General features: G+C 52.6%; 10 protein-coding genes across 10 annotated transcripts; 5 read left to right on the forward strand and 5 right to left on the reverse strand.

Annotated features, from left to right (window-relative positions):
- Positions 1-341: 341 nt before the first annotated feature.
- Positions 342-1,582, reverse strand: NEUTE1DRAFT_115710 (uncharacterized protein; the record flags this gene model as incomplete). The annotated part of the gene is made up of 2 exons (XM_009849386.1): positions 342-865; positions 953-1,582. 2 exons carry the CDS (start codon positions 1,380-1,382, stop codon positions 528-530), a joined length of 768 nt encoding a protein of 255 aa, XP_009847688.1.
- A 531-nt stretch (positions 1,583-2,113) lies between these two features.
- Positions 2,114-3,420, forward strand: NEUTE1DRAFT_119585 (uncharacterized protein; the record flags this gene model as incomplete). The annotated part of the gene is made up of 2 exons (XM_009849387.1): positions 2,114-2,587; positions 2,661-3,420. 2 exons carry the CDS (start codon positions 2,114-2,116, stop codon positions 2,829-2,831), a joined length of 645 nt encoding a protein of 214 aa, XP_009847689.1.
- A 665-nt stretch (positions 3,421-4,085) lies between these two features.
- Positions 4,086-5,165, forward strand: NEUTE1DRAFT_75426 (uncharacterized protein; the record flags this gene model as incomplete). The annotated part of the gene is made up of 1 exon (XM_009849388.1): positions 4,086-5,165. One exon carries the CDS (start codon positions 4,086-4,088, stop codon positions 5,163-5,165), a length of 1,080 nt encoding a protein of 359 aa, XP_009847690.1.
- Positions 5,166-5,501: 336 nt separating this feature from the next.
- NEUTE1DRAFT_119587 (uncharacterized protein) lies at positions 5,502-7,102 on the reverse strand (the record flags this gene model as incomplete). The annotated part of the gene is made up of 2 exons (XM_009849389.1): positions 5,502-6,957; positions 7,069-7,102. 2 exons carry the CDS (start codon positions 7,100-7,102, stop codon positions 5,555-5,557), a joined length of 1,437 nt encoding a protein of 478 aa, XP_009847691.1.
- Positions 7,103-7,814: 712 nt separating this feature from the next.
- NEUTE1DRAFT_56748 (uncharacterized protein) lies at positions 7,815-10,358 on the forward strand (the record flags this gene model as incomplete). The annotated part of the gene is made up of 3 exons (XM_009848943.1): positions 7,815-8,103; positions 8,173-9,772; positions 9,844-10,358. The coding sequence occupies 3 exons, from the start codon at positions 7,815-7,817 to the stop codon at positions 9,959-9,961; spliced, it is 2,007 nt and encodes a 668-aa protein (XP_009847245.1).
- A 136-nt stretch (positions 10,359-10,494) lies between these two features.
- NEUTE1DRAFT_143833 (uncharacterized protein) lies at positions 10,495-11,750 on the reverse strand (the record flags this gene model as incomplete). The annotated part of the gene is made up of 1 exon (XM_009849390.1): positions 10,495-11,750. One exon carries the CDS (start codon positions 11,506-11,508, stop codon positions 10,639-10,641), a length of 870 nt encoding a protein of 289 aa, XP_009847692.1.
- A 458-nt stretch (positions 11,751-12,208) lies between these two features.
- On the reverse strand, positions 12,209-13,474 carry NEUTE1DRAFT_75433 (uncharacterized protein; the record flags this gene model as incomplete). Its single annotated transcript, XM_009849391.1, has 3 exons — positions 12,209-13,125; positions 13,204-13,370; positions 13,441-13,474. The coding sequence occupies 3 exons, from the start codon at positions 13,472-13,474 to the stop codon at positions 12,352-12,354; spliced, it is 975 nt and encodes a 324-aa protein (XP_009847693.1).
- Positions 13,475-14,036: 562 nt separating this feature from the next.
- Positions 14,037-15,821, forward strand: NEUTE1DRAFT_75436 (uncharacterized protein; the record flags this gene model as incomplete). Its single annotated transcript, XM_009849392.1, has 2 exons — positions 14,037-14,081; positions 14,280-15,821. 2 exons carry the CDS (start codon positions 14,037-14,039, stop codon positions 15,819-15,821), a joined length of 1,587 nt encoding a protein of 528 aa, XP_009847694.1.
- A 605-nt stretch (positions 15,822-16,426) lies between these two features.
- On the reverse strand, positions 16,427-16,719 carry NEUTE1DRAFT_34563 (uncharacterized protein; the record flags this gene model as incomplete). The annotated part of the gene is made up of 2 exons (XM_009848759.1): positions 16,427-16,460; positions 16,532-16,719. The coding sequence occupies 2 exons, from the start codon at positions 16,717-16,719 to the stop codon at positions 16,427-16,429; spliced, it is 222 nt and encodes a 73-aa protein (XP_009847061.1).
- A 3,976-nt stretch (positions 16,720-20,695) lies between these two features.
- NEUTE1DRAFT_127289 (uncharacterized protein) lies at positions 20,696-22,165 on the forward strand (the record flags this gene model as incomplete). Its single annotated transcript, XM_009849393.1, has 3 exons — positions 20,696-20,842; positions 20,934-20,994; positions 21,075-22,165. The coding sequence occupies 3 exons, from the start codon at positions 20,696-20,698 to the stop codon at positions 22,163-22,165; spliced, it is 1,299 nt and encodes a 432-aa protein (XP_009847695.1).
- Positions 22,166-23,156: the final 991 nt, after the last annotated feature.

A 23,156-nucleotide genomic window follows, 5' to 3' on the forward strand; every position in this document is an offset into this window, starting at 1 on the left:
GAAGTGAAGAGAGAAGTGAAGAGAGAAGTGAAGAGAGAAGTGAAGAGAGAAGTGAAGAGAGAAGTGAAGAGAGAAGTGAAGAGAGAAGTGAAGAGAGAAGTGAAGAGAGAAGAGAAGGGAGAAGAGAAGGGAGAAGAGAAAATAAAGCATCAATTCAGAAGTCTCGGTTAGCGAACGGCTCAGCTATACTAAACCGGAACACAGATATAATGAAAGCAACCCGAGCCTTCCCTACGAAAGTATATGATGATGGACTGATGGCAAAGCAACGGCTCACCAACGAATGTACTAACAGAGGCGATGAACATTCCCAGTAGAGGGTATCTTTGGAGCCATATTTTGACGATGTCACGAAAGTTGTGAATATAGGTATAGATAAATCTTGATCTAACCCAAACTCCGGTCCAGCGTAGACGCCGCTTGTGCCGAGAAGCCCTATCTCTACTCTATATTCTATCCCATGCTTTCCAAAATTCTCGTATTCCAAATACCCTTCGTGAAGGGGACAGTTCGTAAAGCAACAATGCTTAGAACTTGCCCTTAAGCAAGTTGTTGATCATCTCGCGGCCGGTGATGACGGAGGTGCGCCAGAGGGTAGGGAAGTCGAGCGTGCTGCTCAGGGTATCGGCATAACCGAAGAACAGCATGGGAGGGATCCAGCCGCGCGCATACTCGAGCGCGAAGCAGCTCTCGGGCATCTTGTACTGCTTGACGGTGCCGCGAACGAGGTGGTGAACGGAACCGGGAGGGTAGACCTCAGGCTCGTACTCGCCGGGGACGTAGGCAGTCTGAGTGCCGGTGAGGATGTGGAAGTAGTCGTCGGCGGTGTGGCGGCCGGTGTGACCCTCAGTACCGATGGCAGTGCCTGTTGTGTGGAGTGTGCTGTTAGTGATGGGTCCAAAGAAGCGGGAAGCACAAGCTTGCGAGAAGCGTGGTGGAAGACGGGGCTTACCGAAGATGATCAGGTACTCGGTGATGGAGGCGTGGATGATGTACATAGCACCCATGGCACCACCAGCGTTGTTAAACACCCACTCCTCATCATTGTTGACGTAGGGCGCAACGCCGTTGCGGTCGTTCAGCTCGTCGACAATGTACTTGACAATAGCCTTGGTGTCGTTGCCGTGGGCGCTGATGGCGCGCTTGGACAGATCGTGAAGGTGCTCAGTATCGAAGACGTAGAAGGACTCGAGACGCTGCTCAAGGACGTATGCGATAGGCGCAACCAGGGCGAACAAGATGGCGAAGAACTTGAGCCAGCCACCGATACTGCAGCGGCAGCGGCAGCTGCAGCGGCAAGACGAACCGGAGGAAGAGCCGGAGCTAGAGCCAGAGCCGGACGGCTTGTTGCCGCCGGAGGAGGACTGCTTCTTGGGAGGCATTGTGACGGTTTGCGATTGACGAGACGGCACAATGTCGAGGAGGAGAAACAGGGGAGAGAGAAGACGGGAACATTGAATTATGTATAAAGAAACAAAACAATGGCCACAGAGATTCCACCGCCGACAGGGGGGTCCGTCAGCCCAACCTCAACAAACCTACCCACGGCAACCCCTGATTTCCTTGTGGAGGACCCTTGTGGTTGCAACATGCCCGCCCAGGCGGGTGTTGCGACTTCCGACACGTTCGATTTTGAGAGCTTTGACCAATGGGGACGCTCAATTGCGCGGATAGCGTTAAACCGATTTCTTGAAGGAGCCACCGCTACGACCAATTGGAGGCAGACACACCGGCAGGCTGGAGTGCATCCAGAAGCTCCCCCTCGCCGGCAGCTCAAGTTGCCCGGCAGCACTGTCGGTGCAAAGCAGCGCGGCACTAACAGCGCTCTTGGCACCGACAGGGGTTTCTATTTTTTCGGTGCCCCTCCGTCATTGAGTCCCGTCCGCAGGCCCGGTCAATCACATTTCAATATTCGAATGGACATCTACCTCCACGTACCAGAAGCTCCAATCTCAGTTGTTATCGCCGCGGGGTCCGTTCTGTCGCATCGTTATCTCTCATTTGTTTAGTTTCCCTTTGCGCGTCGCACCGCGTCTCATACCTATCATACCACTTTTACACATTCGCAAACTTTCGTCATCGATATCTCCATCGACCTACAACGACCGACACAATGGCGAGCACATCCTCTTCCCCTTCGATGGCCATCCCCGGCCAATTCCTTGGCCCTATCTCCAAGTTCCAACCCGGTCCTGGAACCCATATCCACGAGTCGAACCTCTACTCTTCGCTGCTCGGTGTCGTCAACATCACACAGCCCGCCAAGGCGCCTGGCCCTGCTAAGCGCTTGAACAAGATCATCAACACCCAGACCACCCCCGCCGAGCTACCGACCATCTCGGTATTGCGTTCAGCGGGTTCGTCAGACAAGCGCGAGGTGCTTCCTGAAGTGGGCAACATCGTGCTATGCCGGGTGATTCGCATCATGCCGCGCCAAGCGGTTGTGGCCATTCTGATTTGCGGCGATACTGTTTTGGAGGCCGAGTGGCAGGGCCTGATTAGAGTGCAGGACGTGAGAGCAACAGAGAAGGACAGGGTAAAGATCTACGACAGCTTCAGGCCTGGAGATATTGTCAGAGCCGAGGTGGTGAGTGCTCTTCTCCTCTCTTTCTGCCAGACATGGACTGAAACACTTTTACTGACGTGCTGCCGCCCACTAGATTTCACTCGGTGACCAAGCCAGCTACTACCTGTCGACAGCGCGTAACGAGCTCGGTGTCATCATGGCGACAAGCGAGGCCGGTAACACCATGTACCCCGTCAACTGGAAGGAATACAAGGACCCTGAGACCGGGCTAAGCGAACCCAGAAAGGTTGCGAAGCCCTACTGAAGTCGGCGGATGGAGTTTCGAAATGAGACATGAAAAGGATGCTTGAAAAGCAATACATAGCGGAGTTACTAGCTTGAGGTACAGCGTGTTATCAAGGTGAAACGGGCGTTAATCTGCTCGGAGAGCTCGCCGCGTCATGGAAGCAGGTGCTCTATCAGCACCCGGTTGGGGGCTTGCAAATGCGGCGGCACGTCGACCGTCGAGCTCTCACGGTCCGCCGGGCCATCGACACGGTCGGCCACTCGCATCACAAGCAAGCATCCCAGCGACAGATCCAAGCCAAGAGATGTCTTGGCCCCAGAGTTTCTGGCGGATATTACTCCAGGTACGCCAAGGTAGACCGCGCAGAACATGGTCTTGGGTGATAGGGCTCGCACTCAGAGAAGTATGGAGATGGGTCATGTCACGATTCACTCTTGACACAGCGGAACAACACAGTCATGATACAGCGCCTGTTTCGGGGATAACGAAGACGATGGCGAGTTATGATCTTGTCACGTCGAGGAAAAGATATAGTGACGCCAGACACGGCTACGCCTGTCATTGCATTCAGAAACTGGATACCCGTTCAAAAATCTGTATAGAAGATACCTTGCGAACAGCCTTCTTCATACGTACCTTACTATTCCCTTGCCCATCTGTTGTCCGTGCCGTCATCCGCCGCCTGGGCCAAACGTTAATGAGTGCTGTTTCTTTAAGGCGGCTCAAGGGCGGCTTGGCGTCTCGTATACCCCCCACATGGGCCTTGCATCGTGCATGCGGTACCTACATACCGCTGAAGATCATCGGAACGGCGGGGGGGGCGTAGAACGGGGGAGGGCGGTAGAGTCCCGTACGTCACCGAAACCCTGCGTGCCTTGACACATTTCCACCCATTTCTTGTCCTCCCTTTTACAGCTTGATCATTCTTCAAAAAGGAGGAGGCAGAGTGAGAGCTCTGGCGGCGTGTTGGTTAGCGACCTCACTCAGCGCCCCCAGATACACAAAACAAAGTCTAAGACGAAAACAACAAGCTCCCTGCCCCTGTTTCAACGGGAACCAGGCCATCCCCACCGCAACGGCGTCTCCATCTAGTTTTCTCGTTCCTGACAGGAGTCCACTTGGTTCCCGAAAAGAAAATATATTCGAGATCAGACGAACCGCTTCAATCCATCATCTTTGATTTTCGTCCAATCCGACAAGACGCGCGAACTCTCCCTGTCGATATCATCTGTCCTAACGGGGCCCTGGTGAGCCATGTCAACCACCGCCACCATGACGATGACCGCCGCCCCCGTCATCGTCGAACCGGTCACCCAAACGTTATCTACCGCTCCTTGCTGCCCACAATGCGGTATCGATCTCGAGGGGACCCAACCCTTCTTGGAGATGCAGGCGGCCGTTCTCGATGCCCACAACAAGATCCAAGAACTTCAAAGCCAAGTGCGACTGCTCAACGAAAAGGCTTCATCCGCCGTCGATCGCTGGGCCGATTACGAAGACGAGATAGCCCAACTACGAGGGCAACTCAAACAGCAGCAGCAACAACAACAACAATCCCAGTCCTCCCCAGTTGCGTCCCAAATATCATCACCGCAACAACAACAACAACAACAACAACACGCCGATGCAGCCCTCGCCACCCCTCCCCAATCCGCAACCCCCTCCACCACCGCCACAGCCAACGCCTCCCCCGCCGCCCCTCGCAGCGTCAGCTCCGTCTCCTCCTTCCTGCCCACCGGCGCCGCCTCCCGTCTCTCTGCCTTCTTGACCTCGCGCAAATCAACGCCCAACCTCAAATCCGCCCAATCTTCTACCGGTCCAGTTCCTCATATGCCAACGCACCAATCCACCCTTTCGCAATCGTTCACCCTAAGCAGCCCACTTCAACAGCCGTTCCAATCCACCTCTACCTCTCTTCAGCAACAAAAAGAGATCTCCGACCTCCAGGCAGCCCTATCCCAAGAGAAATCCCTCCACACGGAAACCCGCGCCAAGCTAGCCAAAGCCGAAGCGAAACTAACCGCCACGTCGCGCGAGATTGAGGAGTTATCGGTGACCCTGTTTTCGGAAGCCAACGAGATGGTCGCGTCGGAAAGGAGGGCGAGAGCGAAGCTGGAGGAGCGGGTAAAGACGCTGGAGAAGAGAGACGAGCAGAAAAGGGAGAGGCTGGAAATGCTGGAGGGGGCGGTGAGGAGGATGGAGAGGGTTAGGGACGTTTTGAAGGAGACTTCGCAGGTAATGGAACGGGGAACACATGGGGGTGAAGAGGGAGAAGAGGATAGTGATTACGAGGGGAGGTTACCGGTGGCGGTGGTGAGGAGGCAGAATTCCAGGCTGGATCTGGATGATTGACGGAAAGGAAAAAATAGTAATATCTAATGGTAACCTCTGACGAGATACAGGGAGGAGGTTGGTAATTCTAATATAATTTAATGACGGGGATCAGTGGGTATGTAACTTACTTAGTCTAGATCTTGGTTTTGGGCTAGCATCTGGCGGGGGAAAAAAGGGACACCAGGGGCAGGCAGGCAGGCATCATGATGAAATTGCATGGTCGGCGGGCTTGGTTCTTTGGATATAGACGGAGTCGGGAAGGAGCACACATGGCAACAGCATTTGCTGGATACCTCTAGCACCCTAAGAGGCAGGATAACATTGACCTCAGAATAATCATAACTGCATTAATTTGGGTATACTTTGCTTTATTTTGTTTTCGCTTGCTTTGACAATAATGACTTCTTTTATGCTTTCGCCTCATCCTTTACAGAAGCGGATTCTTCTACTTTGACCTCACCTGCGGGCTGCTCCGGTGTTGGTGTCGGCGTAGGCTGCTTCTCGGTCTTGGCGTCTTCGGCCTTGATCTCCTCGGCCTTAACCTCCTCAGTCTTGACTTCCTCCTTCTTGACTACCGGCTCGACAGCCTGGGCCTTTCCCGCCTTGTCCTTGTTGTTCCACAGGTCTAAAGCCTTCTGGATCTTGGGTGCCCAGACTTCCTCACCCAGGGCAAGGTCGGAGTACTCCATGCAGTTATCAGTGCCCAAGACAAACTCGCCTTGTCTAGATCTAACCAGTTCAGCCATCATAGCGCCGCACCCAAGCTTTTCCCCCAAGTCGTGGCACAGACTGCGGACGTAGAAGCCCGAAGTCACGGTCATGCGGATCTTGGCAGCCGGAGGACCCTTACCCTCCCAAGGGAACGGGGTATCGGGCGACGGCGGAGGAGGAGCAAGATCCAAACCCCTATTCTTGGCGTACTTGTCCTGCTTCTTGTCCTTGCCCTTCTTATCTTTCAGAGCGCCGGACATCATGGGCTCAGCAGCTCCGGTATCCGTCTTCCTCTTCTTGCCCGCGGGCTCCTCGGAAACCAGCTCATCGACCCGCTCCTCGGCCGCGCGCTTGTTGCTCTCGTGGTTCGCCAACGCCTTGACCTCCTTCTCCACTACCTCCGGTATTAATGTTGCGGCCTCCTCTGTGCTGGTCGTGCCGTCCTGCTGGTTCTTGGCTACCTGCCACACCGACTTGACCACGTTCTTCTCGGCCTGCTCGGCCTCCTCCGTCGGCCACCGGTGGTTGTGCGTGCCGGGTTCGTACCACTCGGTCAGCTCGAGTTCCGTCACGTCGACCTCGCGGGTCTCGATCTCGCGGGGGATCGGCTTGCCCTCGCGCGCGTATTCGTATAGCGGCTTGCCGTTCATCTTAAGCGCTGAGTAGAGAGGAGGCATCTGCTGAAACTTGCCGCGGAAGGAGTTGAGTGCCTCCTCGACCTGCTCGCGCGTGATGTTGCTGTAGTCGCCCTTCTTGATGAGCTTGCCAACGCGGTCGTAGGTGTCGGTGCTGGCGCCAAAGACCACGACGGTTTCGTAGGTCTTGGTGCAGCCCAGGAAGTCGTGCAGGGCCTTGGTGCCCTTGCCAACGCCGAGGATCAGAACACCGGTGGCCAATGGGTCGAGGGTACCGCCGTGGCCGATCTTGACGTTGATGTCCCGCTTGGCATGGGTGCGGCGTTGCTTTTGGTATTTGCCCTCCTTCTCACGGAGGGCACGATCGGCTGCTAGGAGGGGCGCGAAGAGCTTGGACGGGTTGAAGTGGTGTTGGCAGTCGCGGATCACCTGGGCTGAGCTCATGCCATAGGGCTTGTTGATGGCTGTTGTTGAGTTCAAATTAAGTCAGTTTTGTGTCTTCATGATGCGCCTCTGGACGACAGCTTCTACATAATGCGCGCCGAAGACTGAAGGCGTAGGTAGTGATGACATACCGAAGACGCCCTCGGCGAGGCTATTTTGTGCCATCTTGAAAATTGACCTCCAGATCATCTACAGTCTCTGGGGGTTGGATGTAAAAGGGACGGGGGGAGTGAGTTTAGGACGGGAATATACAACACAGCCTCTAGACTTCCGATGTGCAAGAACGGGTTCCCAATTGGAGTCTGCGCAGGAAGCTCTCCCTCGAAAATTCCTAGACTCGGACCTGACACTGCAGGGGACCGATCACTTATTTTAGGGCTTATCGTCCCTTATCAACAGCGGATGCGGAGCCAGTATACAGGGGTTAAAGTGCCTGGGCCCCCACACTGACGAACGATTTGGCAATCCGACCGTCGAGGTCGCGGATGTTGCTTGCTTGTTGCTTGGTGGAACAAGTCGCGTCCATTGGCTGTTGCTCCAGGGCCTGTCTTTTAGTGAGAGAAGTATCGCGTTACATGCCACTCCCCCCTCGAGATACCCTTGTTCTGACTGTTTTCCTCCACTTCCTTTGTTTTTTTTCTGATATCTACATTGTAAAATACTCCTATCTTCTCCCCTTGTCTCAGAAACGAACCCACTTTGGTAAGTGTCGACTCAACCGTTTATGAGGGTCTATAGGATATCACCAGTGTTAACAGTTCGAAATCAAAATCCAGGCAAGTTCCTCAAGAAGACCAGCTTCCCGCCAGAGTTCCATGAAACTCGATATCTACAATCATATCACTGCCGAGCTGCTTTCGTGGGGTGAAACGACAACATGGCCGGACCAGGACGCCCACGGCGCAGAAGAGGCTCTAGCGCATCCATCGACTCGACCGACGATAGGCGCCGGCGATGGACAAGAGAGTTGGCGATCCTCAAGCCGGTCACCCCAGGCACGTCGGATGACCTGTGGCCATATTTTGCCGTGTTGACGGATGCCACCATTTACCAAAAGGACGGAAAGACGCTGGCAAACCCGCTACATGTCGATCTCGAGGGGCCATTTATCGTACGCGGAAAACTTGAACCGGTGGAAGACGGTGACGACGAAGCTCGCGAATGCTGTGAGTTGACTTATTGACGCCCGTTCCCCTCGGGAAAGTTTCCCCGCTCAGATGCTAACAATCATCAAGTCCATAAGCCTTACAACAAAGCGACGTATATCGAAATCTCTAGATCGGAACGATACTCGATCGGATATGACCCAAACACCCTTTGGGTTTCTGGCGCATCGGGATGGTTCGAAATCATTCCCTCGAGGAAATACGAAACCATGTACAACGAGGTGATGGAGGCAATCACCCTATACTATGGAATCATGGGTCCGTACGAGGAGCACAAGAGGCTGCTAAAGAAGGCCGACAAGAAGAAGCGCAAGGATGTAAAGCCACCATCTTTGGACGAAATCTTCTTTTCATACGCGCTGACGGCAGGAGATGGAGCTGTCACGGTGAAAGAAGAAGTTGAGGCCCGATGTCTGAAGTGGGCACAGTTTCTGTTAGCTCATTTTCCCAAGGAATCCGAGATCAGATGGCAGGACACCGGGTTTGCCGCTTGGCTGCAATCAGCCCGCCCAGACCTTCAAAAGAAGATCAGCGACGTCGCTGCTGGATTGCTCACCAAACCAGCTGCTGAGCCGGAAGGTTTACTCGCGCGGGACGATCACTCACCTCAATCCCAAAGCTTAGCAATTCGTGAACCACCGAAAGGCGGCAGGACGACCAGGACCAGTCGACAGGCTAGTGAGCTGTCAGACCAACGCTCAGACAAAGGGAAGGGTATAGCCAGAGACAGCCCTGTGGAAACTCCGGTCCCAGCCCCAGTTTCAAACCGACACCTATCTTCAAGTTCCCCTCGCCCTCGGGCGTCGCCCGCCGTCATTACTGGTAGTGACGACCTTCCCGATGACCCAGTCGATAGGCTCATCGCTCTGTTGGGAGAAGTTGCCCAACGTATTGACATCAAGACGGTGAAAATGTCAAAAATCAACTCGGACTTATTCTACAACTGCAGGATCAAATACTACAATGCCGCCAGGGAGCTATGCGAGCACTTTGCAAAGGATCTTCTCGAGCGACTACCACCAATGTGGGACAACACACCGTATAAGGCTTGGCTCGAGGACGTTGTCGAGAATGGACGCCCTGCTCCAGTGGAATTCGTGGTGGAGGATATTCCTCAATATTTAACTCGTCGGACCCGGCGGCAAACACATATAAGTCGCTTGTCCAGCGCTCTCGGGCCTACCCCTAGTGTTGAAGCCGAGTCAAAGGATGAAGTCCGGGCTGGAAAGCAACCTCGGGTAGGCCGTCCATCCGGCAAGGTGGCAACCCTACGTGTGGCAGGCTCCAAGCGACTCGCATCCGATATGATTGATGAAGACGATATGCCGCCCAGGCGCGGACGAAAAGCCCTAAAACGAACAGTCAGGGTGGAGGAAGACGAGGAAAGTGACGCAAACAGCGTCGTCATTGATATAGCTGATGACACGGGCGTCATACCGAAAGATGCAGTCCGAATAGTAGTCCAGGCCGAGCGCCTCCCGACCATGTCACCGGCCGGTCCTAACGGGACCTGGACGTGCGATCAGGAAGGATGCAACTACGTGGTCCGGTCGGCGGACGAGCCCGAGGGCCAGGATCTCATCTCGAAGCACTTCAAGGACCACGAGGAGCAGGCGCAGAAGATCAACTTGGCCATGGAGGAAAGTAAGGCCGGACATTTGCCTATCAAGTATGACTTTACTTTATTGTCTCATCCTCCACGTTGATTGTCGTCAATGACCAGTTATTCTAACTAGGCAGTCATAGTCATCTCCTCGATAAAATCCAGGCGATGGGGAAGAATGCCCTGGCTAAGAAACGGGGTTCGCTGAACGGGGAACCGCTGCCACTCCCGATCAAACGTCGGTTGTTGATTTAAGTCGACAAAATCGACTGGCCTTCCTGCATGATTGCTCTCGCGGCCTCCATGAACCGATCTCGCTATGTGGGGAGCAATCGCCTCGGACTTACAATGGCGGCTCGGAAAGGTCATCACCGGTAGTTGATTGATTCCAAACTGTACCACATATAATGTACTTGGCTTTGGATGGTGGCCAAGCTTAAATGGGATTTGGGATATCTGCGAATTAAGGTGTTTTGGAGTTCATGGAGATTCAGGTTATACGGAGGCTTGGTTCGTTGTTGCCAGGTAGAGCATCTTTATGGAGCCAAAAGGGACTATGGCTACAACAAGTGCTGATTAATCTCTCATATTGCTTTGTGCTTGGGCAGGTCTACCTGCTGGCTGGCTGTGTACATATACTCATGAAGAGTTCAGGCGTTGCTCTCAAGAGCTCAACGACGGCGAAGACTACCGGTGTTGTTTGGACCAGCGTGGATCATCTCGGGAAGTGTTCCTGTTTCCACTTCATCCCCAAGCATCCATTCATCTTCCTCTACTCGACAATTGGTATAATTGCTCCTGTTTATTCGCTAGCTAAAAAAGATCGAATCGCTTGCCGACCAGTAAACCAGTAAAGCCAACGCTACGCTTTGCCCAGCCTGTCTTCCTGTATACACCTGTTCCACCTCCTCCCTCCTCAACTCTCCTCTCCTCTATCGCATCCTAGGATTACTAGGCAACCCCATCCGCCCTCCTCCAGGCGGCAGTCTAGGTCCGCTCGGCAATCCCACATTTCCATGTCCACCATCATAGCCCCCTCCCCCCCCTCCTCCTCCTACAGACCCTGTCCTCTGCTGGGAAGCAGCAGCGGGCGGCGCAAACGGCCCAGTCCCACCCGAGTTTCCAGGACTAGTCGTCCTCGACCCGCCCCAAAGCCTCTGCTTCAATTTGTCCTGCGCACTAATCCCACTGCTCCCACTGTGCTGCGCAGGCATCGACGCCACGCTACTAGCTGCTCCGCCTCCTGCTGCGGAGCCGTAGGGCCCCGATTGTTGATGGCCGTAACCCCCATTGCTGCTGGTGCTGCCGGCTCTTAGACTCTGCGGCGGCACCCCTCCTCCTGCTTGATGCTGTCCTCCTGCTTGATACCCACCACCATGATGGCCGGGGGCGGCGTTGACAGGTGACGAAGCAGCTGAGGAAGCGGCGCCGCGGGCGAAAGGGTTTCGACTTTGCGCCGCACTTCCCTGTTGCGCTCCTGCTCCTGCTCCTGCTCCTCCTCCCCGGCCGCCACCGTTGTTATTGTCCCATAGACTGCTTAACTGTTGTTGCCCCTGACCGCCATAACCGTTATATCTCTGTTGTTGTCCTTGCTGCTGCTGCTGTTGTTGTTGGACAGGAGGAGGAGCCTTGGGGTCGGGAGGTAGCCAGGAAGGAAAGTGTTGACCCTTTTCGATGTAGTAGGCGCGCAGGACGCGGCAGACGTGGGTGTCGTCTTCGGTGTCGCCGTCGGCTTCGCCCGAGAAGTAGGTGCGTTGGAGCTTGGTGATGTTGTTGGAGAGGTTGGAGTACCAGGAGGACATCTTGGTTGTTGTTGTTGTTGCCTTTGTTGGTCGGGATGTTGTTTGTTGTTCCGGATTTCCTATTGTGTAACGGGTGTTCTTGTGGATGGGTTACGTTCGGTTGGTGTAATTAGATATTTGGTGTCTAGGTTTATCGTGTGATGTTGGAAAGTCAAAGCAAGGTAGGTTTGGTTCTGTCGGTGACGAGGTGCTACGACCAGCAAGCACCCCTTGATCGGATCGCGAGATCGGGCGGTGGGAAGCTCCCTTCAGGTGGTTGTTGCGGGTAAGCGTATTTTTGCAATTAGCCGCGGTGTGCCGGCCAGGTACAAACTTGTGTGTTGTTTGGTTGGGAATTGAAGGTTTAGTGTATTGGTGTCCCTCGATATACGAAGGAAACAAAAAGTTCCCAAAGTTCCTTGTTTTCGTGGCCTTCTTTGAATGTGGAAGGTAAATTGATGGATTGATCGCCAGGAGAGATGCGAAAGGCGGCGTGGGTTCCAAGGGGCGTTTCATCACTGCGCGACCGTTACCTCCTGTCCTGAAGAGCCACTGCCCCACCTATAAATCACATACCAACCTTGACTTTACAGGGCCGCATGGCGAGCCTGTGACCCGCAGGGGGGGTAGAGGTAGTCCAGTGGTAATGCATGCACTTTTGCTCCTCGCATATCACAACCGCGAAGTACCTAGGTAGTTCTCCAGATTGAACAGACTTAAACATGAAAAGAGCTCTTATTCTACGAGCCATGTAATCATTACATGACAGAATGTCAAGACCGGTGACCAATCTGCCAGATGCCAAGGTATCATCATCTAGTACATCAACAACAACCACGATAACAAATCTCCCACGTCCCTCTTTTAGAAAGCAAGCAACTTCTCCCTGTCCGTCTCGTGCTCCACCTCGATCTCCTTCTTTTTCCGTGCCTTCATCTTGGTGACCTTTCCTCTCTTCCTCTTGTCGCCAGCCTTTGTCTTCTTCTTGGTATCCTCCTCGCTGTCGCCCTCATCGTCGTCATCATCATCCTCGTCATCGTCGTCCTCCGCATCATCCTCGTCGTCGCTGCCGAGCCAGTCCTCGATATCGTTGAGCTCGTCGTCGGTCTCCTCAAAGTCAGACACGTATTCGACATTGCCGTCCTCGATCTCCTCCTCGAGCTCTTCCTCCTCCTCATCCTCCTCATCCTCGTCCTCGATGCCCTCATCCAGATCCTTGTCGCGGGTACCCTCGCCCTCCTTCTCAAGACCCTGCAGCACCTTCTTCCAGACAGACTCGGAGCAGTTGAGGGGCTGGTCGCCGTACATTCCTTGCCTGAGACGTTCCAGCAGCTCTCTCTCGATCGTCCTCTCCAGCTTGGCGGCAATTAGGGCCTTGCGCTCTCTGGCCTCTTCGCGGTGCTTGACCTTGGGCGCCATCTTGGGCACCAGCTTCTCGCCGAGACGGTCTTCCTCGGCGGCGAGTTTGCGCATGCGGGTCGCGACTTGTACGAGACGGGTGAGGCGCTGCTTGCACTTGTGGAGGAGGAATTTGGGGAAGTATTGGAGGCGGTCCTCTATTTGCTGGAGGGCTTCGGCGTAGTTTTGCGACAGCTTGATCTTCTCCCACCATTTGGAGGGCATGTGGGCTCTCTCAATCTATAAGCAAAGGGGAGGGTGTGTTAGCTAGCTGGTCCCGGGGATCTGGTAGGTTCGTCACAAGGAGCGGATACGCACGGTCTTGATGTAAAGGTATATTGTGCCCTTGGGCGAGGTTCTGACGGTCGCATAACGGCTGTTGGCTAGGGGGCAGCTCTGCCTGTTGCAGAAGCCGCTGACGTTGTACTCATTTCTGCAAAAGTTGTTGCCCTTGGTTGTCTTGAGTTTGAAAGCACAGAACTGCTCTGTAGGGTCGAAGGTTAGCGACACTGCGGGGCAGGCAGGCCTTTTAACTTTCGAGAGACTGCGACATACGGTTGATGATCTGCCAGACGATTTCGTCAGACATGTTGACTGTAGTCGATCTAGCCGCCTTCTAATTGTCGGGGTATCTTCGAATTGGCGTTGTGGTGAAAAAGAAAGGTCAACTTCTCAAAGAAGGGAGCAAGAGCAGGTCGTGTGTACGAGGAGATGGAGAAAGACACAGGCGTGGCTGCGGTTGCCCGATAAAAATTTAGAAATGGATCTTTCTGAACTTTTGATGCGGTTGATGTGGTCCGTGCAATCGCTGGACATCCCAGCAGCTTTGGGGTTACAGCCAATCATCTTACAGCGATACCTTGAGAGTGGCTGCTCAAAGGTCTTGGCACTCGCTCGTGTTGCAGGGGGGGCTGTTTATTCAAGCTGCCGTCGAAGGTTCACCAGGGCAGGGCATCTCTTTCTCAGTGACATCTCTCCGCTGAAGACATCACCTGTGTGAATTCATGTCTTTTGGTTGAGGTCAATGTTCCGCCATGCGCTAAGACGAGCTGCTATTCACCGACCGGGAGGCTTCCGAGTCACTTCTTGCGTTTTACAATCACGGCAGCAGCAGCCAACATCATGTCTTATCCGCATAGCAAGAAGCTATCATGAGTTTGGCCGTAGGGCGTCTGCCTTTGACGCCGTCTCTGGGGGTAAGGGTCAAGGTGGAAATCCTAGAGACTCAACTCTGCCCTTTCTCACCAACGACACCATCTATGCCCTCTCATCAGGGTCAGGAAGAGCTGGCATAGCCGTAATCCGTATTTCTGGACCCGGATGTCTTGATGTAAACAACCCCTCCCACACCAAACATTCTCACTCGCTCTCGACATGACTAACACCAAGCAAAGGTCTACAACTCACTATGTCCCACCAAACTCATTCCCAAACCCAGATACGCCGCCGTGCGCACCCTAACCGAGCCCTCCGAACCCGGTAAAGATGCCTCATTACCATCAGCAGCCAACACCAACAACGTCCTCGACACCGACGCTCTGGTCCTGTACTTCCCCGGTCCCAAGACCGTCACAGGCGAGGACGTCCTCGAGCTGCACGTGCATGGTGGCCCAGCCACCGTCAAGGCCGTTCTCTCCGCCATTCCCAAGTCCACTTCATCGAGTACCATCCGCTATGCCGAGCAAGGCGAGTTTACTAAGCGCGCCTTTCTCAACAACCGACTAGATCTCGCCCAAGTCGAAGCGCTCGGCGACACTCTCTCCGCAGAAACCGAGCAGCAGCGACGGGCCGCTATCCGCGGCACCTCGGGAGTGTTGGGCAAGACATACGAGTCCTGGCGTGAGCAACTACTCCTGGCCAGGGGCGAGATCGAAGCCCTGATCGACTTTAGCGAAGACCAGCACTTTGACGAGTCGCCTACCGAGCTGTTGAGGAACGTGACCCGTCTCGTCAAAGAGATTCTGCATTCCATCAAGCTGCACGAGATGGGCAGCCAGCGGAGTGAATTGCTTCGCAACGGCATCCGCATCGCCCTGCTCGGTCCGCCCAATGTGGGGAAGAGCAGCTTGATGAACTTGATCGTTGGAAGGGAGGCAAGTATCGTGTCTTCCGAGGCGGGAACGACCAGAGATATTGTCGAAGCTAGTTTGGATATTCGAGGGTATTTGTGTTCGTTCGCCGACACGGCGGGGATTCGCACCCGCTCGTCGCTTTTGCCTGCTGAAGAGAAAGAGGCGCCAATCGGCAAGATCGAAGAGGAGGGTATCCGTCGGGCACGACAGAAGGCTCTGGATTCTGATGTCATTATCGTCCTAGCTTCTGTCGAACCTCATCCCAACGGAATCGAAGGCTACCGCCTAAACTACGATCTATCAACCCTCGACCTCGCCTCATCCGCACCAGAATCTCTTTTGGTAATCAACAAATCCGAGACCGTCCCTCCCTCCGTCCTGGCTCAATTAATTCAGTCCTTCAAAACCGACGTCCTCTCCACTGCTCTTCCTGAAGACTCTCCCCTCAGATCCCAAGACCCGATTTTGATCTCCTGCCGAACCGCCGAGCAACGCTCCGGGGGCGTTGACGACACAGACCCAGGCAAAATTCACCACCTAATTTCCCGCCTCTCCACTTCCTTCGCTGAACTGACTGCCATTCCGCAAGACATGGAGCACTTGCTGGGCGTCACGGCGAGGCAGAATGAGTTGCTTGGGCAATGTAGAGATGCGCTGGACGATTTTATGGCTGAGGCGAACCCGAACCCGCTTATTGTCGAAGGGGTTCCTACAGAAGAGGAAGTGGAAGCGGATATTGTGCTGGCAGCGGAACACTTGAGGGTGGCGGCGGGGAGGTTGGCTGCCATCACGGGGAAGGGAGAGGCGGGGGATGTGGAGGAGGTGTTGGGGGTTATTTTTGAAAAGTTTTGTGTTGGAAAGTAGGCTGACGGTGGGAGTTGGGTAGAACGGATGGTGGTGGGATCAGGACAGTGTATAACCGAGTTGTCATTTTTATTGAAATGAAGAATAATATATGCTGAAGTCTATCCGTCTCTATAGCCTGTTTTTCCTTCCTCTCTATGACTGCCATTATATCCTCCAAGCTGTTTGCATGAGTCCTACGAGGACTGTAAAGTCTAGTCTATGACAGGTTAAAGAAGATGAAGGGAAAAAGGACTTGGAAAAGCTGAAGTAAAACAGAGGGAAGAAGAATCCAAACCCAAAAACCATGCACCCCTTGAATAGGTGAACCGCTTTGCTTCATCAGCATCGTATCCAACACCGCCACTACCCAAATATAAAATTCCCGCCAAACAGAAAACCCCTTGAACTCCCCAACCAATGCTTTACCATAAGAAACAGCCTCCCCTTCCGTCTTTCCTCCGTATGCCCAGAAAAAAAGATGCCTCTATCAGAACACCCCACCCAAAACTTCAATAAACTCCCAAAGATGCAATTAGAAGGTCCCGTTGCCGGTATTGTTCTTGTACAAGTATCAAAACAGATTGTGCGAATATGTGAAGAAGAAAAATCAGAAGTGTTCAGATTTACTTCTGTTCCTCATCATCGCCATCATCGCCCCTGGAAAGTGAGTCTTGGTTAGTCATCGTCCATCTCAGAATCAAGTTGTGATTGTAACTTGGGTTACTCACTTGTTGTAGCCAGAGCGGCCAAAGTTGCGGAACTTGTTCTCCTCGTCGTCATCACCGTCCTTGTTGTAGCCGGAACGACCAAAGTTGATGAGGTTCTTGTCTTTCTCCTCATCGTCGCCGTCCTTGTTGTAGCCAGAGCGGCCGTAGGCGACGGGGCAGCGGGTAGTGGAGGATCCCATGACAGCCATTGTAGTAGATTATCTTGTGTGTGTGTGTGGTGAAAGTGGGTTGTGTTGTAGATAGATGAAATAAGGGCGAGAGTAAAGAGTGTCTATATATTAGCTTGAAGCTTTGAAAGGTTGTTGGAAGCTGGTATGGTGATGATATATGTCTTGAAGGCCAATGTTGGTGATTGATGCTGAAGCTGATGCTGAGAAGAAACAACCTCATAAATCGGGCACATCCAAGGTCTTAAATAGGGCAATAGGAAACACCGAGAAACAGGCAACTGCGTTTTGGCTCGAGGCCAGCTTGAGGCCATTCCCGGAGTAAGCCATCTCGGCTAGGAAGCACCTTGGGGGTTACTGGGCCCCCAAGCGCCGCAGCGGTCCGCGGTGTCTACGCATGACATAAGGAAATGGATCTGAGGTCCGTCATCAAGCATGCCTACGCCCGGTGTATGGGGGTTGACTGGTGCGTTTCTGAGCAAGACCATGTTGTATCGTCAATCTTGTGGTACGGGGTTAGTAGTCACAGCCCCCCCCCCCCCCCCCGAACGGTGTCTAGGAAATAGAACCTCGTAGTTTAGGCTTCCATGTGTCAAGGGGTACAAGCGAAGGCACCCAGATTTGATCCAGGAGAAAGGCTCTAAGCGAAGTAGATCCGCTCTTGCAAGTATGTACCTAAGTAGTCCCACAAGGCTGTTCAGGGCCTCGTCCAAGTGTCGTCTCTTTTGGCCTGTGTTCACTGGATGTTGTACAAATTCGGTCAGAGTATCGCTAATAGTAGATACGAACCGAGAAGAACCCCCCCCTAGCCAAGGCTTCAAGGCTTCCATTTGGGGTTGTCAGAGCTGAAGGGCAGGCGGCCGCGATGTAACGGGAAGACTGAATGACGCTACAGTAACTGTAGGGCTGAGTCCACGATACACAAGTGCTGCGAGGATTTTGATAGGCCCCTGAGACGCCGAGTCCAGCGAATTGAGCGATGTGACTCGGTAGACATTGATGTTGTTCACTCCACCAGACCGCGCCGTCGGGTAACGTCCACACATGGCTTCTTTCCGTGTTGCTTACAACGCAGTCGAGCATCAGACTTCTTTCTGGTGGTCCTTTGTTAGGAACGGTGGCTATGTGGATGCATTTGGCGGCTTCCAACCAAGTCGTCACGCCGAAATGTGTGGGTGCTACAGTCATCGTTCAAACATGGGTGCCGTACAAAGCCGCTCTTTGCCTGTCAGCGGCATGGACTATTGATGTGTATGTACCTGGACCCTGAGATTGGGGTGTTCTTCGGCGGTACTTTTGTTTGAAGATAGCATCAATGGCATTGGCAGGATTTCGGTTCGAGCTCTCAATGGTCCGGAGAAGACGATGCTTCCCTATCAACTGCCAATTGGGGATTATGCAAGCATCAAGATGCCGGATTCCCAGATAGGACTTGTTCCACTTGAATGGCCTAAAGTCCGAACCTCAACGGCCGCTCTCCTGCCACCAGACATCTTCCAGAAGGATGTTGAAAAGGGTGATTGGATCCCAGTTGCGTGGATGGATGAGACGCTAGAACACGCCTTCCGCAGCTTCCGTCTGCTTCTTTTGTGCCTCTGCTTTGCAGTTCTCTGCCACCTCCTTCTCATCACCAACTTGTCACCTGCCGGTTGAAGAAAGAAGGCACTTAGCACCACGCACACCGAGTCACCAAGTAGCAACTCGAATACCCTTGGCTAGTAGACGGCTGACCGAGGATAATTCTCGTGTATGTACTGTATGTACGTATGTATGTTGATGACGAGATTGCGGCACTCGAGTGGCCTCTGCCGCTGGGGAACTGACCGCGGCGGCGCATTCGGCAGGTGTTGCCGGTTGCTTACGGCGTACAAACCTAGAAGAGTTCAAATTGTTCGGTGTTTCGTTGAAAAGAAATCTGAAGCCGCCTGACAGGAGCCGCCGGCGTTTGTGGGGGTCACCAAAGGTAGGTACCTAACGGCACCCGACGGACTTCAACCCCCGGCCCGTCCCCCCGGTGCGGGGCACTACATACTGTACCTACGTCAACATGAACTCCGTTTCCCTCTCCGTGCCTCCGGCATCCCCGGAGTATACCTCTATCAATACATGAGTTGACTCAATGTGGTCAACTAATGCGCCTGTGCGTGGTAGGCTTCCATTTCGCCCTCAAAATAGGTGTTAAAGCCACCGAGTCAGAGATGGACATCACTGCCGAGCACTGCCCCCTTTCCAATTGCAACCTTCCACTTCGTTCTGTTTGGCGCCTGCACTAACAATTTTCGTTCCAGTCTTTCCCTTGCTTAGGAGAACAACTTTCACTCCCGCAACAACATATTAACCCTGTATCTCGGACTTTGCTAGACTGCAGTGATCTCATTCCACCCTGAACATCTACATTCGGGGTAGCACAAGCCAAAGTGGCATTCTCGGAAGAGATGAGGTGCATTCCCAGGCTACACAGCATTTAACAAGACCGAGGTGTGGGGGTCTCTTTGAGGTTCGAATAGGCGTCGGTTGAATAATCAAACACATGACACAAAGCTGTCTGCAAGAGATCTTTTTCTTTCATTCTTAATCAGCAAAGTCCTGCCACATCTGACAAGCGTCAAAGAGACTTGACAGCATTTTCACCGCAACTTCAATTCACCACATAGACTCCAAAGGTCTTTCTCCCTTCCATTGCGGCCCCCCCTTCCAGCCCAACCAGGCCACTCCAATACGGTTGGCTGCCTGGCCCTACACCCGAGATGTGATGACGGCACTCCCCTTTTCTTACTCAGTATTGAGCGGCTCTGCTAATTCCAAGTCTTAGCTCGGGAAGGATGCAATAACAAAACCCATTTGCCGACCCTCTCCCGCGAATGTCATGCAGCCCTGCGGAAAGAAGAAGCACGTGGGGTGGGAAGTCATGTCATCAGCACAGTAGCCCAAGATTTAGCCCCAAAGTTGGGGGGCCTTCAGATGCCATTCTCGACGGAGATGCCGCTGCATGTCATGCTCTATAGCCTTATCCCGCTCAAGTGAAGCACGGGTAAACAGCCAAGTCGTCATGGATGGTGCTGTGAAGCGTTATGTTCAGGGGAAGCTGGTCGTTTCTTGGGCGTTGAAGCTCACAGAGAGAATAGCCATCCCGCTGTTATTTGAGCCTAGGTCTGAAACTAGATCACAAGGTCTGAGTCTCAGATGGTCCAAGTGCTGGTGCTCATTCTCCCCTAGATCTCAGGGTACAATTTGCCTACAGGAACTTTGAGAGATATATGACTGTCTTCTTCACAGGGCTAGGTGCTGTTACCCAGGCAAGGGTATACAAGTTAATCACTCTTTCTGCAAAGAGGCGACAGGGCGCGTTGAAAAATCCTGAGGACGGTCAATGACTCTAGTCACGGCACATATAGATTCAGCCGGTGTGGATGAATACCGTAAGACTGAATATGGAATCAGTTTCAAAGTTACTTTTTGGGTCTTGAAGCGGTTGGTAAAAACAGATGGCTGGCAGTACCAGACATTGACCGCAAAGGAGTGATTAACACAGGCTTTGATGGACTTACATAACGAAAGGACATGAAGCATTCTTCACTGGGATAATATGGTCAGGAAAGGCTATCCGTCAACTTTGGGATAGTACTCGAGTGACATCTGGCCTCCCAACATGTGGAAAGAAGCATGAGATAGCTCCTTCCTTTCCTAAGAAAACTACCACATCTGGTTTCTAGATTTCCGAGTTAACTAGCACGTGCCAAGTCACTTGATTACGTGTTGAACGTGTCCCTCCAGTGCGACTTAACCCAACTCTGGCGTTGAAACCATATTTTCGTCCCAGTCATCCATTCTGTTTAGCGAATCCCAAAGTCCCAAAACACCGATCGATAGATTCCATGAGCTTCTGACACACCTTGAATGAAGGTAAGTTGCAGACGTAAAGTTCTTCTCACATTGAAAAGTTATCGCATCATCTGATAATCTGAACTAGTCGGCACGCTTTTGTTAGCTGTCAACAATGAATAGCTCCCCCTCCGACCGACCTCCAACAAGACGAACGAGAATAGTTTGCATCAGCGACACCCACAATTGCACAATTAAACTACCCAAGGGTGACGTTCTTATCCATGCAGGTGACTTGACAAATCAAGGTAGTCTTTCAGAGGTAATAATTACCATGTTCTTCCCAAGCTGACCTTACAAACATTTGGCAAATTTGTCACTCATTTCGCCAAACTGACACCCATAACAAACAGCTCACCAAAGCAATTCAATGGCTAGAAAAAGCCGACTTTGAAGCCAAGGTCGTCATTGCTGGTATGTCTCTTATCAGTCCTCACTCTCAGTTACCCCTAGCTAGCCAAAGAAACGGACACTCACCTTTGTTCACTCAACAGGAAACCACGACAAGGCCCTGGACCCGGCTTCATCTTCCGATTCTTCCCAGCACCAAGCCATCTCTCCAGTAATCTGCCACTTCCATAACCTATCCCTCCCCAACCCAGAAGAGTGTCTATCTCTCTTTGGGGCTCACGGCCCATCAATCACCTATCTCCGCCATGAGTCTGCTGAGGTCAAGCTCACGCACCCAAAGGGGCCGAGGACAAAGTTCAAAGTATTTGGAAGCCCTGGGACTCCTGGACTTGGAGAGAAGTGGGCGTTTGGGTATGAGAGGGATGTGAACGATCCGAATTGTGCGAGAAATCCACACCAAGAAAATGGAGGCGGCAGGGCAGACGCCACGGAGATGAAGTCTGGTAGTCAATCCAATCCTGAAAAGGAAACCGGCAGATCTGACCCACAATCACACTTCTCGCCCATTTCAAATTCCATCTCTGCCAAAGAAATTTGGTCCTCCATCCCTCCAGATACGGACATCCTCGTGACACATACGCCTCCTTACGGACACTACGACCTTGGTGTCGTCCGCGGGTCAGACGGGTCAGACGATGGTCCCTCGCCCACAAGAACTGGAGAGACGGGAGAACAAGAAGCAGAAACAAGAACAGAGACAGACCGACATCTAGGCTGCCACTCCCTCCTGCAACGCTTATCAGTCGTTCGACCAAGACTGCACGTCTGTGGGCATGTACATCGCGCGAGGGGGGCTGAAAGGGTTCGGTGGTCACCAGTCTCGTCTCCTTCCGCTTCTGTTTCAATGGGAATGGAAGATGATTGTGAAATAGGATGGATAGAGTCCATAACAGAGAAATGGACGGATCCAAGCCCGGATCCAAAGTCAGGGAAGATCAGTTTGGTTGACCTGACGGGTCGCGGTCGTGAGGAAGGAAGCGGAAAATTAGACTGGGTTGACGTTGACACCGTGATTGGTAAGTCAACAGGAGGAAGAGAAGGACGAAAGGAAACGTGTGTGGTTAACTGCGCGATTTTGGCGAGCAATTATCCTCATGTGGGAGGAAAGAGGTTTCACAAGCCGGTGGTTGTGGATTTGGAGTTACCGGTTTGTGAGGAGAGTCAAGAATGTTAGGAGATACTGGATAGAAAAAGAGAGTTGGAAGAGTTGCGGTTAGAACGACTAGGAAATTACAGTAGCTTCTGTAGTCGTTGAAAAGTAAAATTGCCGAGACTGAAGGATTGAGACAAGAGAGTCCCAAAGGAAGGTACGACATTGTGACTATCTCGAACCGGGGAGGTACGACTACAGACTTGCTCCAAAGATTTAGATGTCGTAACCAGAAGATAGGAAACATAGCGGAGAGGGAGGTATAACCCGGCATCACTACCTAGAAACTCGCTCTTTCCTAGATAATCATGTCATGTGTGAGAGAGGTCCAGTCCTTGGGCAGAGACGAATGTTCAGACGACAGAGCTGAAGGCAGACACTCAATCTCGTATCTCAACTGGAGGGATATACGACAACAATATTCAGAAAGGTAAACATACCTAAGCTTGAAGCAGAGAAAACTGAGATCAATGATTGTCAGATCCCATAAAGCTCACAGTCTTTGCCGGTGTCCGGAAATCTTGTTAACAGCTACTACAACGGAAGAAAGGCATTGGGGGCTAATGCAAGGTTTCAACAAAACATCGTAACTCAACAAGCATTATTCCCATAACGGGAAGAAACCCAGGTAATTGTGACTACATGATACATAAGCTTCCATCATCATCTACTAATGAAGACGGTCCTACTACCTTTTTACTTCGTTCAAGCTCACCATAATCGTTATGTCGTCCAGGACCACGAACACAAAGTAAAGAGATTTCAAGCAGGTACTGGGAGCCTTTTCTGTTTCCCTTCTCTTTCTGACTTGGGTCAGATATTCTGAAGGTTTCTTACCAATTCTGCTCGAGCGAAGCTCCTATACGGGACGACGTTTCCTATGCGAGGAGTCTCTTTCGTAACTCTCAGGTTTGTCTGAATGACCATCTTCATAAAACCTCCCTTCTTGTGGCCTGCTCCATCGACTAATAACTAGATTGACAACCCAAAAGCGGCACTCGACTACCCTCTACAG

The sequence above is a fragment of the Neurospora tetrasperma genome (genome assembly GCF_000213175.1).
Source record: "Neurospora tetrasperma FGSC 2508 unplaced genomic scaffold NEUTE1scaffold_1, whole genome shotgun sequence".
Lineage (NCBI taxonomy): Eukaryota > Fungi > Ascomycota > Sordariomycetes > Sordariales > Sordariaceae > Neurospora > Neurospora tetrasperma.